This window comes from Oncorhynchus gorbuscha, unplaced genomic scaffold (assembly GCF_021184085.1).
Source record: "Oncorhynchus gorbuscha isolate QuinsamMale2020 ecotype Even-year unplaced genomic scaffold, OgorEven_v1.0 Un_scaffold_4295, whole genome shotgun sequence".
Classification (NCBI taxonomy): domain Eukaryota; kingdom Metazoa; phylum Chordata; class Actinopteri; order Salmoniformes; family Salmonidae; genus Oncorhynchus; species Oncorhynchus gorbuscha.
Window position 1 is genome coordinate 897 of NW_025748342.1, and position 16,604 is coordinate 17,500.

The 16,604-nt window shown below is 48.8% G+C and overlaps 1 protein-coding gene across 1 annotated transcript in view; it reads right to left on the reverse strand.

Annotated features, from left to right (window-relative positions):
* Positions 1–1,701: 1,701 nt before the first annotated feature.
* The window catches only part of LOC124028498 (TBC1 domain family member 1-like), a gene marked incomplete at its 5' end in the record, with an annotated part of 31,818 nt that continues 16,915 nt past the window's right edge, over positions 1,702–16,604 (reverse strand). Inside the window, one exon of the mRNA XM_046340538.1 lies at positions 1,702–2,088. Coding sequence (XP_046196494.1) covers positions 1,702–2,088 — 387 coding nt within the window. The remainder of the gene's footprint in view (positions 2,089–16,604) is intronic.

Consider the following 16,604-nt stretch of genomic DNA (forward strand, 5'->3'; position numbering starts at 1 on the left):
AGGAGCAGCATGTAAAGGAGCAGCATGTGTAAAGGAGCAGCATGTAAAGGAGCAGCATGTAAAGGGGCAGCAGCATGTAAAGGAGCAGCATGTGTAAAGGAGCAGCATGTAAAGGAGCAGCATGTAAAGGGGCAGCAGCATGTAAAGGAGCAGCAGCATGTAAAGGAGCAGCATGTAAAGGAGCAGCATGTAAAGGAGCAGCATGTGTAAAGGAGCAACTGGAGCGTATATAGTGTATAGCGGTGGTTGATCATCATCATACGGTTAGTGTGTGTGTGTGTGTGTGTGTGTGTGTGTGTGTGTGTGTGTGTGTGTGTGTGTGTGTGTGTGTGTGTGTGTGTGTGTGTGTGTGTGTGTGTGTGTGTGTGTGTGTGTGTGTGTGTGTGTGTGTGTGTGTGTGTGTGTGTTGCCGGTAGCGACAGGATGACGTCAGGGTTTTATTATAGATGTGTGTCTGCTGTGTTGGACGGCTCCCCGTTCTCCTTCCTGGTTCCATGCTGACCACTTCCTTCCTGGACAGGAAACAGGGTGGCAGAGGGGTACCTAGGGTCAACCACTGCGGGGTCACCCTGAGTGTGTGTTGTAGGGGTCACCGGGACTTGCTGAGTCATAAGGATGTTGTGTGTGTGTGTGTGTGTGTGTGTGTGTGTGTGTGTGTGTCTGTTGTGTGTGTGTGGTGTGTGTGTTAGTTACCATGAACAGCATGGTCTTGTTCTCCTGTAGACTGGTGTGTGTGTGTGTGTGTGTGTGTGTGTGTGTGTGTGTGTGTGTGTGTGTGTGTGTGTGTGTGTGTACGTTACCATGAACAGCATGGCCCGGTTCTCCTGTAGACTGGTGTGTGTGTGTGTGTGTGTGTGTGTGTGTGTGTGTGTGTGTGTGTGTGTGTGTGTGTGTGTGTGTGTGTGTGTGTGTGTGTGTGTGTGTGTGTGTACGTTACCATGAACAGCATGGTCCTGTTCTCCTGTAGACTGGTAGTGTGTGTGTGTGTGTGTGTGTGTGTGTGTGTGTGTGTGTGTGTGTGTGTGTGTGTGTGTGTGTGTGTGTGTGTGTGTGTGTGTGTGTGTGTGTGTGTGTGTGTGTGTACGTTACCATGAACAGCATGGCCCGGTTCTCCTGTAGACTGGTGTGTGTGTGTGTGTGTGTGTGTGTGTGTGTGTGTGTGTGTGTGTGTGTGTGTGTGTGTGTGTGTGTGTGTGTGTGTGTGTGTGTGTGTGTGTGTGTGTGTGTGTGTGTGTGTTACCATGAACAGCATGGTCCTGTTCTCCTGTAGACTGGTGGGCTGGACCCCAGCGGTGTGTGTGTGTGTGTGTTACCATGAACAGCATGGTCCTGTTCTCCTGTAGACTGGTGGGCTGGACCCCAGCGGTGTGTGGGTGTGTGTGTTAGTTACCATGAACAGCATGGTCCTGTTCTCCTGTAGACTGGTGGGCTGGACCCCAGCGGTGTGTGTGTGTGTGTGTGTGTGTGTGTGTGTGTGTGTGTGTGTGTGTGTGTGTGTGTGTGTGTGTGTGTGTGTGTGTGTGTGTGTGTGTGTGTGTGTGTTAGTTAGTTACCATGAACAGCATGGTCCTGTTCTCCTGTAGACTGGTGGGCTGGACCCCAGCGGTGTGTGTGTGTAGTTCAGGTGACAGGCCGTTCTCATCCAGGGCTCTGAGGCAGGGGAAACTGGGGTCTGGTTGGAACATCACCGGCCTCCCACCACTAGAGGTACCCTCCTCCCCTGACCTCTCCATCCCCCGTTCCTCCATTTCGCGTTAGCGTCGGTAAGGCCAGAGCTCTCCGCAGCCCGTCCACCAATCCACCGCCACTTTCTGGTTGAGGATCGCCCCCGGCCCTTACGGATTGGCTGAATTTCTCGATGCACTCGTCAATCAAAGCGGGCGGGGCTTTCTTGTGGGCGACGGTCACTCTTCCACAGAACAGAACCTCAAACCTCTTGGCGAACATGGTGGCAGCGCCGAAGGCCGACGACGCGGACGGAGTACAGTCTTCTGAGGAGGAAGAGGCGGCGGGTTTGGGCGCTGCGAGGTCATCGTTGCGCGCCGAGCTCTTCCCGGCCTGACGCAGCGTACTGATGATCTCAGGGACCTGGAGGGAGGGAGGGAAAGAGGGAGGGAAAGAGGGAGGGAGGGAAAGAGGGAGGGAGGGAAAGAGGGAGGGAGGGAGGGAAAAGGGAGGGAGGGAGGGAAAGAGGGAGGGAGGGAGGGAAAGAGGGAGGGAGGGAGGGAAAGAGGGAGGGAGGGAGGGAAAGAGGGAGGGAGGGAGGGAAAGAGGGAGGGAGGGAGGAAAGAGGGAGGGAGGGAGGGAAAGAGGGAAAGAGGGAGGGAGGGAGGAAAGAGGGAGGGAGGAAGAGGGAGGGAGGGAAAGAGGGAGGGAAAGAGGAGGGAGGGAGGGAAAGAGGGAGGGAGGGAGGGAGGGAAAGAGGGAGGGAGGGAAAGAGGGAGGGAGGAAAGAGGGAGAGAGATTTTGTCATGGGTGCTTACATGTTTTGGTATAGGTGGGCCCCAGCAGGAATCCAACGCATGATGAAGTACATAACAATACATTAGAATGGGTGGCCAGTAATAAACTGGTCCTGAACATCTCTAAAACCAAGAGCGTTTTGTATTTTGGTACAAATCATTCCCTAAGTGCTAGAGCTCAGCTGAATCTGGTAATGAATGGTGTGGCTGTTTAACAAGCTGAGGAGACTAAATGACTGGCCGTTACCTTAGTTTGTAAACTGTCCTGGTTAAAACATATTGATTCAATGGTTGTAAAGATGGGGAGAGGGGTCTGTCCGTAATAAAGAGATGCTCTGCTTGTTTGACATCACACTCCACAAAACAAGTCCTGCCGGCTCTAGTTTTATCTCATCTTGATTATTGTCCAGTCGTTTGGTCCCAGTGCTTCAAAGGAAGACCTAGTGAAGCCGCGGCCCAGAACAGAGCGGCACGTCTTGCTCTCCATTGTAGTCAGAGGGCTGATGTTAATACTGTGCAGTCAGTCTCTCTTGGCTGAGAGTTGAGGAGAGACTGACTGTAAGAAACATTGTGTTGAAAATCCCAAACTGTTTGCATAGTCAACTTACACACACACTGACCCCACCAGACATGCCCCTCGGGGGTCTTTTCACAGTCCCCAGATCCAGAACAAATTGAAGAAAGTGTACAGTATTATATAGGGCCCTTATTGCATGGATCTTCCTTCCATCTCATATTGTTTTAAATAAACAGCAAACCTGGTTTCAAAAAACAGATAAAGCCACACCTCACAGCACAACGCCTCTCCCCCTATTTGGCCCAGATAGTTTGTGTTTAAGAATTGTTATGGAGGCTACATGTGCCTTTTTTTAAATGTATGTAGTTCTGTCCTTGAGCTGTTCTTGTCTATTGATGTTCTGAATTGTGCTCTGTGTTCTGTGCTCTGTGCTCTGTGTTCTGTGCTCTGTGTTCTGTGCTCTGTGTTCTGTGTTCTGTGTTCTGTGCTCCGTGTTCCGTGCTCCGTGCTCCGTGCTCCGTGCTCTGTGTTCTGTGCTCTGTGTTCTGTTTGGACTCTAGGAAGAGTAGCTGCTGTTTTGGCAATAGCTAATGGGGATCCTAATAAAATACTTAATAAGTGCGGTGTTCTGTTCAGAACGGGCCAGACGGTGAGGTCACCACACCTCTATGAGACAACGTGATGGACGGTGAGGTCACCACACCTCGATGGGACAACGTGATGGACGGTGAGGTCACCACACCTCTATGGGCCCAACGTGATGGACGGTGAGGTCACCACACCTCTATGAGACAACGTGATGGACGGTGAGGTCACCACACCTCTATGGGCCAACGTGATGGACGGTGAGGTCACCACACCTCTATGGGCCAACGTGATGGACGGTGAGATCACCACACCTCGATGGGACAACGTGATGGACGGTGAGATCACCACACCTCGATGGGACAATGTGATGGACGGTGAGGTCACCACATCTCGATGGGACAACGTGATGGACGGTGAGGTCACCACATCTCGATGGGACAACGTGATGGACGGTGAGGTGTGGTGACCTCACACCTCTATGGGCCCAACGTGATGGACGGTGAGTTCACCACACCTCGATGGGACAACGTGATGGACGGTGAGGTCACCACACCTCTATGGGCCCAACGTGATGGACGGTGAGGTCACCACACCTCGATGGGACAACGTGATGGACGGTGAGGTCACCACACCTCTATGGGCCCAACGTGATGGACGGTGAGGTCACCACACCTCGATGGGACAATGTGATGGACGGTGAGGTCACCACACCTCTATGGGCCCAACGTGATGGACGGTGAGGTCACCACACCTCTATGGCCCAACGTGATGGACTGTGAGGTCACCACATCTCGATGGGACAACGTGATGGACGGTGAGGTGTGGTGACCTCACACCTCTATGGGCCCAACGTGATGGACGGTGAGGTCACCACACCTCGATGGGACAACGTGATGGACGATGAGGTCACCACAACGTGATGGGCGGTGAGGTCACCACACCTCGATGGGACAACGTGATGGACGGTGAGGTCACCACATCTCGATGGGACAACGTGATGGACGGTGAGGTCACCACATCTCGATGGGACAACGTGATGGACGGTGAGGTGTGGTGACCTCACACCACTATGGGCCCAACGTGATGGACGGTGAGGTCACCACACCTCGATGGGACAACGTGATGGACGGTGAGGTGTGGTGACCTCACACCACTATGGGCCCAACGTGATGGACGGTGAGGTCACCACACCTCTATGGCCCAACGTGATGGACTGTGAGGTCACCACATCTCGATGGGACAACGTGATGGACGGTGAGGTGTGGTGACCTCACACCTCTATGGGCCCAACGTGATGGACGGTGAGGTCACCACACCTCTATGGCCCAACGTGATGGACTGTGAGGTCACAACATCTCGATGGCCCAACGTGATGGACGGTGAGGTCACCACACCTCTATGGCCCAACGTGTTGGACGATGAGGTCACCACAACGTGATGGGCGGTGAGGTCACCACACCTCTATGGGACAACGTGATGGACGGTGAGGTCACCACAACGTAATGGACGGTGAGGTCACCACAACGTAATGGACGGTGAGGTCACCACAACGTAATGGACGGTGAGGTCACCACAACGTGATGGGCGGTGAGGTCACCACAACGTAATGGACGGTGAGGTCACCACACCTCGATGGGCCAACGTGATGGACGGGGAGGTCACCACACCTCTATGGGCCAACGTGATGGACGGGGAGGTCACCACACCTCGATGGGCCAACGTGATGGACGGGGAGGTCACCACACCTCTATGGGCCAACGTGATGGACGGGGAGGTCACCACACCTCGATGGGCCCAACGTGATGGACGGTGAGGTCACCACACCTCGATGGGCCAACGTGATGGACGGTGAGGTCACCAAACCTCTATGGGCCAACGTGATGGCCGGTGAGGTCACCACACCTCGATGGGAAAAAGTGATGGCCGGTGAGGTCACCACACCTCTATGGGCCCAACGTGATGGAAGGTGAGGTCACCACACCTCGATGGTCCCAACGTGATGGCCGGTGCGGTCACCACCTGTCTATGGGCCCAACGTGATGGACGGTGAGGTCACCACACCTCGATGGGACAACGTGATGACGGTGAGGTCACCACACCTCGATGGGACACAAGGTTTCTGTATCAGCTAGGAGTCGTCTTGGGTAGGTCTGTATCGGCTTGGAGTCGTCTTGGGTAGGTCTGTATCAGCTTGGAGTCGTCTTGGGTAGGTCTGTATCGGCTAGGAGTCGTCTTGGGTAGGTCTGTATCAGCTTGGAGTCATCTTGGGTATGTCTGTATCAGCTAGGAGTCGTCTTGGGTAGGTCTGTATCAGCTAGGAGTCGTCTTGGGTAGGTCTGCATCAGCTAGGAGTCGTCTTGGGTAGGTCTGCATCAGCTTGGAGTCGTCTTGGGTAGGTCTGTATCGGCTTGGAGTCGTCTTGGGTAGGTCTGTATCGGCTTGGAATCGTCTTTGGTAGGTCTGTATCGGCTTGGAGTCGTCTTGGGTAGGTCTGTATCAGCTTGGAGTCATCTTGGGTAGGTCTGTATCGGCTTGGAGTCGTCTTGGGTAGGTCTGTATCGGCTTGGAGTCGTCTTGGGTAGGTCTGTATCGGCTTGGAGTCGTCTTGGGTAGGTCTGCATCAACTTGGGTAGGTCTGCATCAACTTGGGTAGGTCTGCATCAGCTTGGAGTCGTCTTGGGTAGGTCTGTATCGGCTTGGAGTCGTCTTGGGTAGGTCTGTATCGGCTTTGCACGTCTGGATTTTCTCCCATTGTTCCTTGCAGATTTTCTTAAGCTCTGTTAAGTTAGATGGGGAGCGGCGGTGAACAGCAATCTTCAAGTCTTTCCACAGATTTTCAATGGGATTCAAGTCTGGCTGGGCCACTCAAGGACTTTCACATTCTTGTTCTGAAGCCATTCCAGCGTTGCTTTGGCAAATTTTCGCCCCCAGTCTAAGGTCGTTTGTACTCAAGCAGGTTTTCATCAAGGATCTCTGTACTTCGCTCCGTTCATCTTTCCCTCGATCCTGACTAGTCTCCCAGTCCCTGAAAAACAGTCAAATCTTCGCCCCCAATCTAAGGTCGTTTGCACTCAAGCAGGTTCTCGTCAAGGATGTGCCTGTATTTGGTTCCATTCATTGTTCCCTCTAACCTTACCAGTCTCCCCAGTCCCTGCTGCTGAAAAGCATCCCCATCGCATGATGCCGCCACCACCATGCTTCACGGTAAGGACGGTGTTAGACAGGTGATGAGCTGTGCCTGGTTGGACCACAGACTCTTTTGCCTTTTGCAATCTCCAGGTGTGCTATCATGTGCCTTTTTTTTTTTTATCAAGGAGTGGCTTCCGTCCGGCCACTCCCCATAAAGCCCAGATTGGTAAAGTGCTGTAGAAACCCGTTGTCCTTCTGGCAGGTTCTCCCATCTCACCTCGGGAACTCGGTAGTTCCGTCAGAGTGGTCATTGGGTTCCTGGTCCCCTCCCTGACCGAGGTCCTTCTTGCCCCCGGCTTGCTCAGTTTGGTCAGACAGCGAGCTCTAGACAGAGTCTGGGTCGTCTGGAGATCAATGTGCTCTTGGAAACTTTCAAAAACTCTAGAAGTTGTTTTATAACCTTTCCCCCAGATATATGCCTCATCACAATTCTCTCTCAGAGATCTCCGGACAGTCCCCTGGACTTCCTGGTATAGTTTCTGCTCTGTCAACTGTGGAACCTCATATAGACAGGTGTGTTCCCATGTTCCAACTCATTACAATTGGCCACAGGTGGACTCCAATCAAGTTATAGCGACATCAAGGATGATCAAAGGGGTGTGACTACTTATGTAAATGAGATACATTGTATATACACACAACAGTGGAGTGTCAAGGCAAAAGGGGTGTGACTACTTATGTAAATGAGATGCATTATATATACACACAACAGTGGAGTGTCAAGGCAAAAGGGGTGTGACTACTTATGTAAATGAGATACATTATATATACACACACAACAGTGGAGTGTCAAGGCAAAAGGGGTGTGACTACTTATGTAAATTAGATGCATTATATATACACACAACAGTGGAGTGTCAAGGCAAAAGGGGTGTGACTACTTATGTAAATGAGATACATTGTATATACACACACAACAGTGGAGTGTCAAGGCAAAAGGGGTGTGACTACTTATGTAAATGAGATGCATTGTATATACACACAACAGTATGTGGACACCCCCTTCATACTAGTTCTTCCATTTCAGCCACACCCATAAAAATCAGGCACACAGCCATGCAATCGCCTTAGACAAACATTGGCAGTAGAACGGCCTTGCGACGCACAGTTGGACCAGTGTCGTCCGGGTTTGGGGAGGGGTCGGCCGTCATTGTAAAATAAGAATGTGTTCTTAACTGACTTGAATAAATAAATAAAATAAATTTAAAAAAGGTTCAATTAAAACAATTAAAAATTAAAAAGTGAAGAGCTCAGTTATTTTCAACGTGGCACCACCACCTTTTCAACAAGTCAGTTGGTGAAGTTTCTGCTCTGCTTGTGCTAACCCGGTCAACTGTAAGTGCTGTTATTGTGAAGTGGAAACATCTAGGAGCAACAACGGCTCAGTCGGAAAGTGGTAGGCCACACAAGCTTACAGAACAGGACCACCGAGTGCTGAAGCGTGTAAAAATCGTCTGTTGCAACACTCACTACTGAGTTCCAAACTGCCTCTGGAAGCAACGTCAGAACAAGAACTGTTTGTCGGGAGCTTCTTGAAACGGGTTTCCATGGCCGAGCAGCCGCACACAAGCCTAAGATCTGTGATTCTGTGCTTTCAACTTTGTGACAACAGTTTCCTGTCCTGTTTCAGCATGACAATGCCCCCGTGCTCAAAGCGAGGTTGATACAGAAATGGTTGGTCAAGATCGGTGTGGAAGAACTTGACTGGCCTGCACCGAGCCCTGACCTCAACCTCAGCAAAAACCTTTGGGATGAATTGGAATAGCAGCAATGTTCCATCATCTAGTGGAAACCCTTCCCAGAAGAGTGGAGGCTGTTATAGCAGCAATGTTCCTACATCTAGTGGAAAGCCTTCCCAGAAGAGTAGAGGCTGTTATAGCAGCAATGTTCCAACATCTAGTGGAAAGCCTTCCCAGAAGAGAGGAGGCTGTTATAGCAGCAATGTTCCAACATCTAGTGGAAAGCCTTCCCAGAAGAGTGGAGGCTGTTATAGCAGCAATGTTCCAACATCTAGTGGGAAGCCTTCCCAGAAGAGTGGAGGCTGTTATAGCAGCAATGTTCCAACATCTAGTGGAAAGCCTTCCCAGAAGAGTGGAGGCTGTTATAGCAGCAATGTTCCAACATCTAGTGGAAAGCCTTCCCAGAAGAGTGGAGGCTGTTATAGCAGCAATGTTTCAACATCTAGTGGAAAGCCTTCCCAGAAGAGTGGAGGCTGTTATAGCAGCAATGTTCCAACATCTAGAGGAAAGCCTTCCCAGAAGAGTGGAGGCTGTTATAGCAGCAATGTTCCAACATCTAGTGGAAAACCTTCCCAGAAGAGTGGAGGCTGTTATAGCAGCAAAGGGGGGTCCAACTCCATATTAATGACTTCCCAGAAGAGAGGAGGCTGTTATAGCAGCATGGGGGGTCCAACTCCATATTAATGACTTCCCAGAAGAGTGGAGGCTGTTATAGCAGCAAAGGGGGGTCCAACTCCATATTAATGACTTCCCAGAAGAGAGGAGGCTGTTATAGCAGCAAGGGGGGTCCAACTCCATATTAATGACTTCCCAGAAGAGAGGAGGCTGTTATAGCAGCAAGGGGGGTCCAACTCCATATTAATGACTTCCCAGTAGAGAGGAGGCTGTTATAGCAGCAAGGGGGGTCCAACTCCATATTAATGACTTCCCAGAAGAGAGGAGGCTGTTATAGCAGCAAGGGGGGTCCAACTCCATATTAAAGCCTTCCCAGAAGAGAGGAGGCTGTTATAGCAGCAAGGGGGGACCAACTCCATATTAAAGCCTTCCCAGAAGAGAGGAGGCTGTTATAGCAGCAAGGGGGGGTCCAACTCCATATTAATGACTTCCCAGAAGAGAGGAGGCTGTTATAGCAGCAAAGGGGGTCCAACTCCATATTAATGACTTCCCAGAAGAGAGGAGGCTGTTATAGCAGCAAGGGGGGTCCAACTCCATATTAATGACCATAATCTTGGAATGAGATGTTCGACGAGCAGGTGTCCACATACTTTTGGTCACGTAGTTCATTTCTGTGTTTAATTTTCAATAAATGTGCAAAGATTTAAAAACAAAAACGTGTTTTCACTTTGTTATTATGGGGTATTGTGATGTCATTATGGGGTATTGTGATGTCATTATGGGGTATTGTGATGTCATTATGGGGTATTGTGATGTCATTATGGGGTATTGTGATGTCATTATGGGGTATTGTGTGTAGTTTGGTGAGACAAAAAAAACAACATCACATTTTGAATTCAGACACTAAGTACATAATGTGGAATAAGGGGTGTGAATACGGTCTGAAGGCAGTGTGAGTTTCTGACGGGACAGTATTTGTTTCACCAAACTGAAAGGGAGTCAGACAGAAAGGCGCTACAAACAGGCGTGGTGACTCACCATGAGGTAATGTGATTGGCCTGCCTGTTTCCCTGCCTAAACATCAGATCAGAGGAGTGGCACACTGGTTGGCTGACTAACTGGCTGGATGGCTGGCTGGTTGGTTGGCTGGATGGCTGGCTGGCTGGTTGGTTGGCTGGATGGCTGGCTGGCTGGTTGGTTGACTGGCTGGCTGACTAACTAACTGGCTGGCTGACTGGTTGACTGGCTGGCTGGCTGGCTGACTGGTTGACTAGCTGGCTGGCTGGCTGGCTGGCTGGCTGGCTGGCTGACTGGCTGACTGGCTGGTTAGTTGACTGGCTGGCTGGCTGGCTGGTTGTTTGGCTCTCCTGGCTGGCTGGCTGGCTGGTTGGTTGGTTGTAAACATATCAGACAGGGTCAGGTCTGGTCTTGTCTTGGGATGGTTGTGTAATGTTGTGTTCTCTTTCACAATGACTGACTAACTGGCTGGCTGACTGGTTGACTAGCTGGCTGGCTGACTGGTTGACTAGCTGGCTGGCTGACTGGTTGACTAGCTGGCTGGCTGACTGGTTAGTTGACTGGCTCTCCTGGCTGGCTGGCTGGTTGTAAACATATTACATGTTATCAGGGTACGACCCTCAACCAGTCCATCTACATGTTATCAGGGTACGACCCTCAACCAGTCCATCTACATGTTATCAGGGTACGACCCTCAGCCAGTCCATCTACATGTTATCAGGGTACGACCCTCAACCAGTCCATCTACATGTTATCAGGGTACGACCCTCAACCAGTCCATCTACATGTTATCAGGGTACGACCCTCAACCAGTCCATCTACATGTTATCAGGGTACGACCCTCAACCAGTCCATCTACATGTTATCAGGGTACGACCCTCAACCAGTCCATCTCCATGTCAGGAATGAATAGACCCCATTTACATACCAGTCCATCTACATGTTATCAGGGTACGACCCTCAACCAGTCCATCTACATGTTATCAGGGTACGACCCTCAACCAGTCCATCTACATGTTATCAGGGTACGACCCTCAACCAGTCCATCTCCATGTCAGGAATGAATAGACCCCATTTACATACCAGTCCATCTACATGTTATCAGGGTACGACCCTCAACCAGTCCATCTACATGTTATCAGGGTACGACCCTCAACCAGTCCATCTACATGTTATCAGGTACGACCCTCAGCCAGTCCATCTACATGTTATCAGGGTACGACCCTCAACCAGTCCATCTACATGTTATCAGGGTACGACCCTCAACCAGTCCATCTACATGTTATCAGGGTACGACCCTCAACCAGTCCATCTACATGTTATCAGGGTACGACCCTCAACCAGTCCATCTACATGTTATCAGGGTATGACCCTCAACCAGTCCATCTACATGTTATCAGGGTACGACCCTCAACCAGTCCATCTACATGTTATCAGGGTACGACCCTCAACCAGTCCATCTCCATGTCAGGAATGAATAGACCCCATTTACATACCAGTCCATCTACATGTGATCAGGGTACGACCCTCAACCAGTCCATCTACATGTCAGGAATGAATAGACCCCATTTACATACCAGTCCATCTACATGTTATCAGGGTACGACCCTCAACCAGTCCATCTACATGTTATCAGGGTACGACCCTCAACCAGTCCATCTACATGTTATCAGGGTACGACCCTCAGCCAGTCCATCTACATGTTATCAGGGTACGACCCTCAACCAGTCCATCTACATGTCAGGAATGAATAGACCCCATTACATGTTATCAGGGTACGACCCTCAACCAGTCCATCTACATGTTATCAGGGTACGACCCTCAACCAGTCCATCTACATGTTATCAGGGTACGACCCTCAGCCAGTCCATCTACATGTTATCAGGTACGACCCTCAACCAGTCCATCTACATATCAGGAATGAATAGACCACATTACATGTTATCAGGGTACGACCCTCAGCCAGTCCATCTCCAGGGTAGTATACTACTATAGACCAGGGTAGTATACTACTATAGACCAGGGTAGTATACTACTATAGACCAGGGTGGTGTACTACTATAGACCAGGGTGGTGTGCTACTATAGACCAGGGTATTGTACTGCTATAGACTAGGGTAGTGTACTACTATAGACCAGGGACCTATAGGGTGGTGTGCTACTATAGACCAGGGTAGTGTACTACTATAGACCAGGGTGGTGTGCTACTATAAACCAGGGTAGTGTACTACAATAGACCAGGGTGGTATACTACTATAGACCAGGGTGGTATACTACTATAGACCAGGGTGGTATACTACTATAGACCAGGGTGGTATACTACTATAGACCAGGGTGGTATACTACTATAGACCAGGGTGGTATACTACTATAGACCAGGGTGGTATACTACTATAGACCAGGGTGGTATACTACTATAGACCAGGGTGGTATACTACTATAGACCAGGGTGGTATACTACTATAGACCAGGGTAGTGTACTACTATAGACCAGGGTGGTGTACTACTATAGACCAGGGTGGTGTACTACTATAGACCAGGGTGGTATACTACTATAGACCAGGGTAGTGTACTACTATAGACCAGGGTAGTGTACTACTATAGACCAGGGTGGTGTACTACTATAGACCAGGGTGGTGTACTACTATAGACCAGGGTGGTGTACTACTATAGACCAGGGTAGTATACTACTATAGACCAGGGTAGTATACTACTATAGACCAGGGTACTATACTACTATAGACCAGGGTAGTATACTACTATAGACCAGGGTAGTATACTACTATAGACCAGGGTAGTATACTACTATAGACCAGGGTAGTATACTACTATAGATCAGGGCCCTATAGGGTAGTATAATACTATAGACCAGGGTGGTATACTACTATAGACCAGGGTGGTGTACTACTATAGACCAGGGTGGTATACTACTATAGACCAGGGTGGTATACTACTATAGACCAGGGTGGTATACTACTATAGACCAGGGTGGTATACTACTATAGACCAGGGTAGTATACTACTATAGACCAGGGTGGTATACTACTATAGACCAGGGTGGTATACTACTATAGACCAGGGTGGTGTACTACTATAGACCAGGGTGGTGTACTACTATAGACCAGGGTGGTATACTACTATAGACCAGGGTGGTATACTACTATAGACCAGGGTGGTATACTACTATAGACCAGGGTGGTATACTACTATAGACCAGGGTGGTATACTACTATAGACCAGGGTGGTATACTACTATAGACCAGGGTGGTATACTACTATAGACCAGGGTGGTATACTACTATAGACCAGGGTGGTGTACTACTATAGACCAGGGTGGTGTACTACTATAGACCAGGGTGGTGTACTACTATAGACCAGGGTGGTGTACTACTATAGACCAGGGTGGTGTACTACTATAGACCAGGGTGGTATACTACTATAGACCAGGGTAGTATACTACTATAGATCAGGGCCCTATAGGGTAGTATACTACTATAGACCAGGGTGGTATACTACTATAGACCAGGGTAGTATACTACTATAGACCAGGGTAGTATACTACTATAGATCAGGGCCCTATAGGGTAGTATACTACTATAGACCAGGGTGGTATACTACTATAGACCAGGGTAGTATACTACTATAGACCAGGGTGGTATACTACTATAGACCAGGGTGGTATACTACTATAGACCAGGGTAGTGTACTGCTATATACCAGGGTAGTATACTACTATGTGAGGCTCCACTGCACAAGTCAATAGGATGCCATGAGACTCCACTAGTATCTCAGTATACTACCAAACACAAGTCAATAGGATGCCATGAGACTCCACTAGTATCTCAGTATACTACCAAACACAAGTCAATGAGACTCCACTAGTATCTCAGTATACTACCAAACACAAGTCAATGAGACTCCACTAGTATCTCAGTATACTACCAAACACAAGTCAATGAGACTCCACTAGTATCTCAGTATACTACCAAACACAAGTCAATGAGACTCCACTAGTATCTCAGTATACTACCAAACACAAGTCAATAGGATGCAATGAGACTCCACTAGTATCTCAGTATACTACCAAACACAAGTCTATGAGACTCCACTAGTATCTCAGTATACTACCAAACAAGTCAATGAGACTCCACTAGTATCTCAGTATACTACCAAACACAAGTCAATGAGACTCCACTAGTATCTCAGTATACTACCAAACACAAGTCAATGAGACTCCACTAGTATCTCAGTATACTACCAAACACAAGTCAATAGGATGCCATGAGACTCCACTAGTATCTCAGTATACTACCAAACACAAGTCAATGAGACTCCACTAGTATCTCAGTATACTACCAAACACAAGTCAATGAGACTCCACTAGTATCTCAGTATACTACCAAACACAAGTCAATGAGACTCCACTAGTATCTCAGTATACTACCAAACACAAGTCAATGAGACTCCACTAGTATCTCAGTATACTACCAAACACAAGTCAATAGGATGCAATGAGACTCCACTAGTATCTCAGTATACTACCAAACACAAGTCTATGAGACTCCACTAGTATCTCAGTATACTACCAAACAAGTCAATGAGACTCCACTAGTATCTCAGTATACTACCAAACACAAGTCAATGAGACTCCACTAGTATCTCAGTATACTACCAAACACAAGTCAATAGGATGCCATGAGACTCCACTAGTATCTCAGTATACTACCAAACACAAGTCAATAGGATGCCATGAGACTCCACTAGTGTGTCTCAGTCACACAAACACAAGTTCACAGGAACAACCGTTGAGAACAGGAAGTTAGCTTGACCAGTAGCTGTGACTAACCCCAGTCATCGTGTGTGTGTGTGTGTGTGTGTTGTAGTACTGCATGGTACTAAAACATTAACCGTTTAGTAGCATCGATACTAGAATTGGTTACTTTCGGGAACTTCTGTCAACTGTGTCCCAAGTCATCTGATTGAGAGAGGATCGGGTCTATCAGAGCCGATGTGCCCTGATATCGTTCACACGTTTTGCCTGTTAGTTCCACTTCTATACATTCACTGCTCTGTCCTACCATGAGGAAGGGCTGATCTGAGGAACTACATTACCACTCACTGCTCTGTCCTACCATGAGGAAGGGCTGATCTATACATTACCACTCACTGCTCTGTCCTACCATGAGGAACTAGACATTACCACTCACTGCTCTGTCCTACCATGAGGAAGGGCTGATCTATACATTACCACTCACTGCTCTGTCCTACCATGAGGAACTATACATTACCACTCACTGCTCTGTCCTACCATGAGGAAGGGCTGAGCTATACATTACCACTCACTGCTCTGTCATACCATGAGGAACTATACATTACCACTCACTGCTCTGTCATACCATGAGGAACTATACATTACCACTCACTGCTCTGTCATACCATGAGGAACTATACATTACCACTCACTGCTCTGTCCTACCATGAGGAACTATACATTACCACTCACTGCTCTGTCATACCATGAGGAACTATACATTACCACTCACTGCTCTGTCCTACCATGAGGAAGGGCTGAACTAGACATTACCACTCACTGCTCTGTCATACCATGAGGAACTATACATTACCACTCACTGCTCTGTCCTACCATGAGGAAGGGCTGATCTATACATTACCACTCACTGCTCTGTCCTACCATGAGGAACTATACATTACCACTCACTGCTCTGTCCTACCATGAGGAAGGGCTGAACTAGACATTACCACTCACTGCTCTGTCCTACCATGAGGAACTATACATTACCACTCACTGCTCTGTCCTACCATGAGGAAGGGCTGAACTAGACATTACCACTCACTGCTCTGTCCTACCATGAGGAACTATACATTACCACTCACTGCTCTGTCCTACCATGAGGAAGGGCTGAACTAGACATTACCACTCACTGCTCTGTCCTACCATGAGGAACTATACATTACCACTCACTGCTCTGTCCTACCATGAGGAAGGGCTGAACTAGACATTACCACTCACTGCTCTGTCCTACCATGAGGAACTATACATTACCACTCACTGCTCTGTCCTACCATGAGGAACTATACATTACCACTCACTGCTCTGTCCTACCATGAGGAAGGGCTGAACTATACATTACCACTCACTGCTCTGTCCTACCATGAGGAAGGGCTGATCTATACATTACCACTCACTGCTCTGTCCTACCATGAGGAACTATACATTACCACTCACTGCTCTGTCCTACCATGAGGAAGGGCTGATCTATACATTACCACTCACTGCTCTGTCCTACCATGAGGAACTATACATTACCACTCACTCACTGCTCTGTCCTACCATGAGGAACGGCTGATCTAGACATTACCACTCACTGCTCTGTCCTACCATGAGGAACTATACATTACCACTCACTGCTCTGTCCTACCATGAGGAAGGGCTGATCTATACATTACCACTCACTGC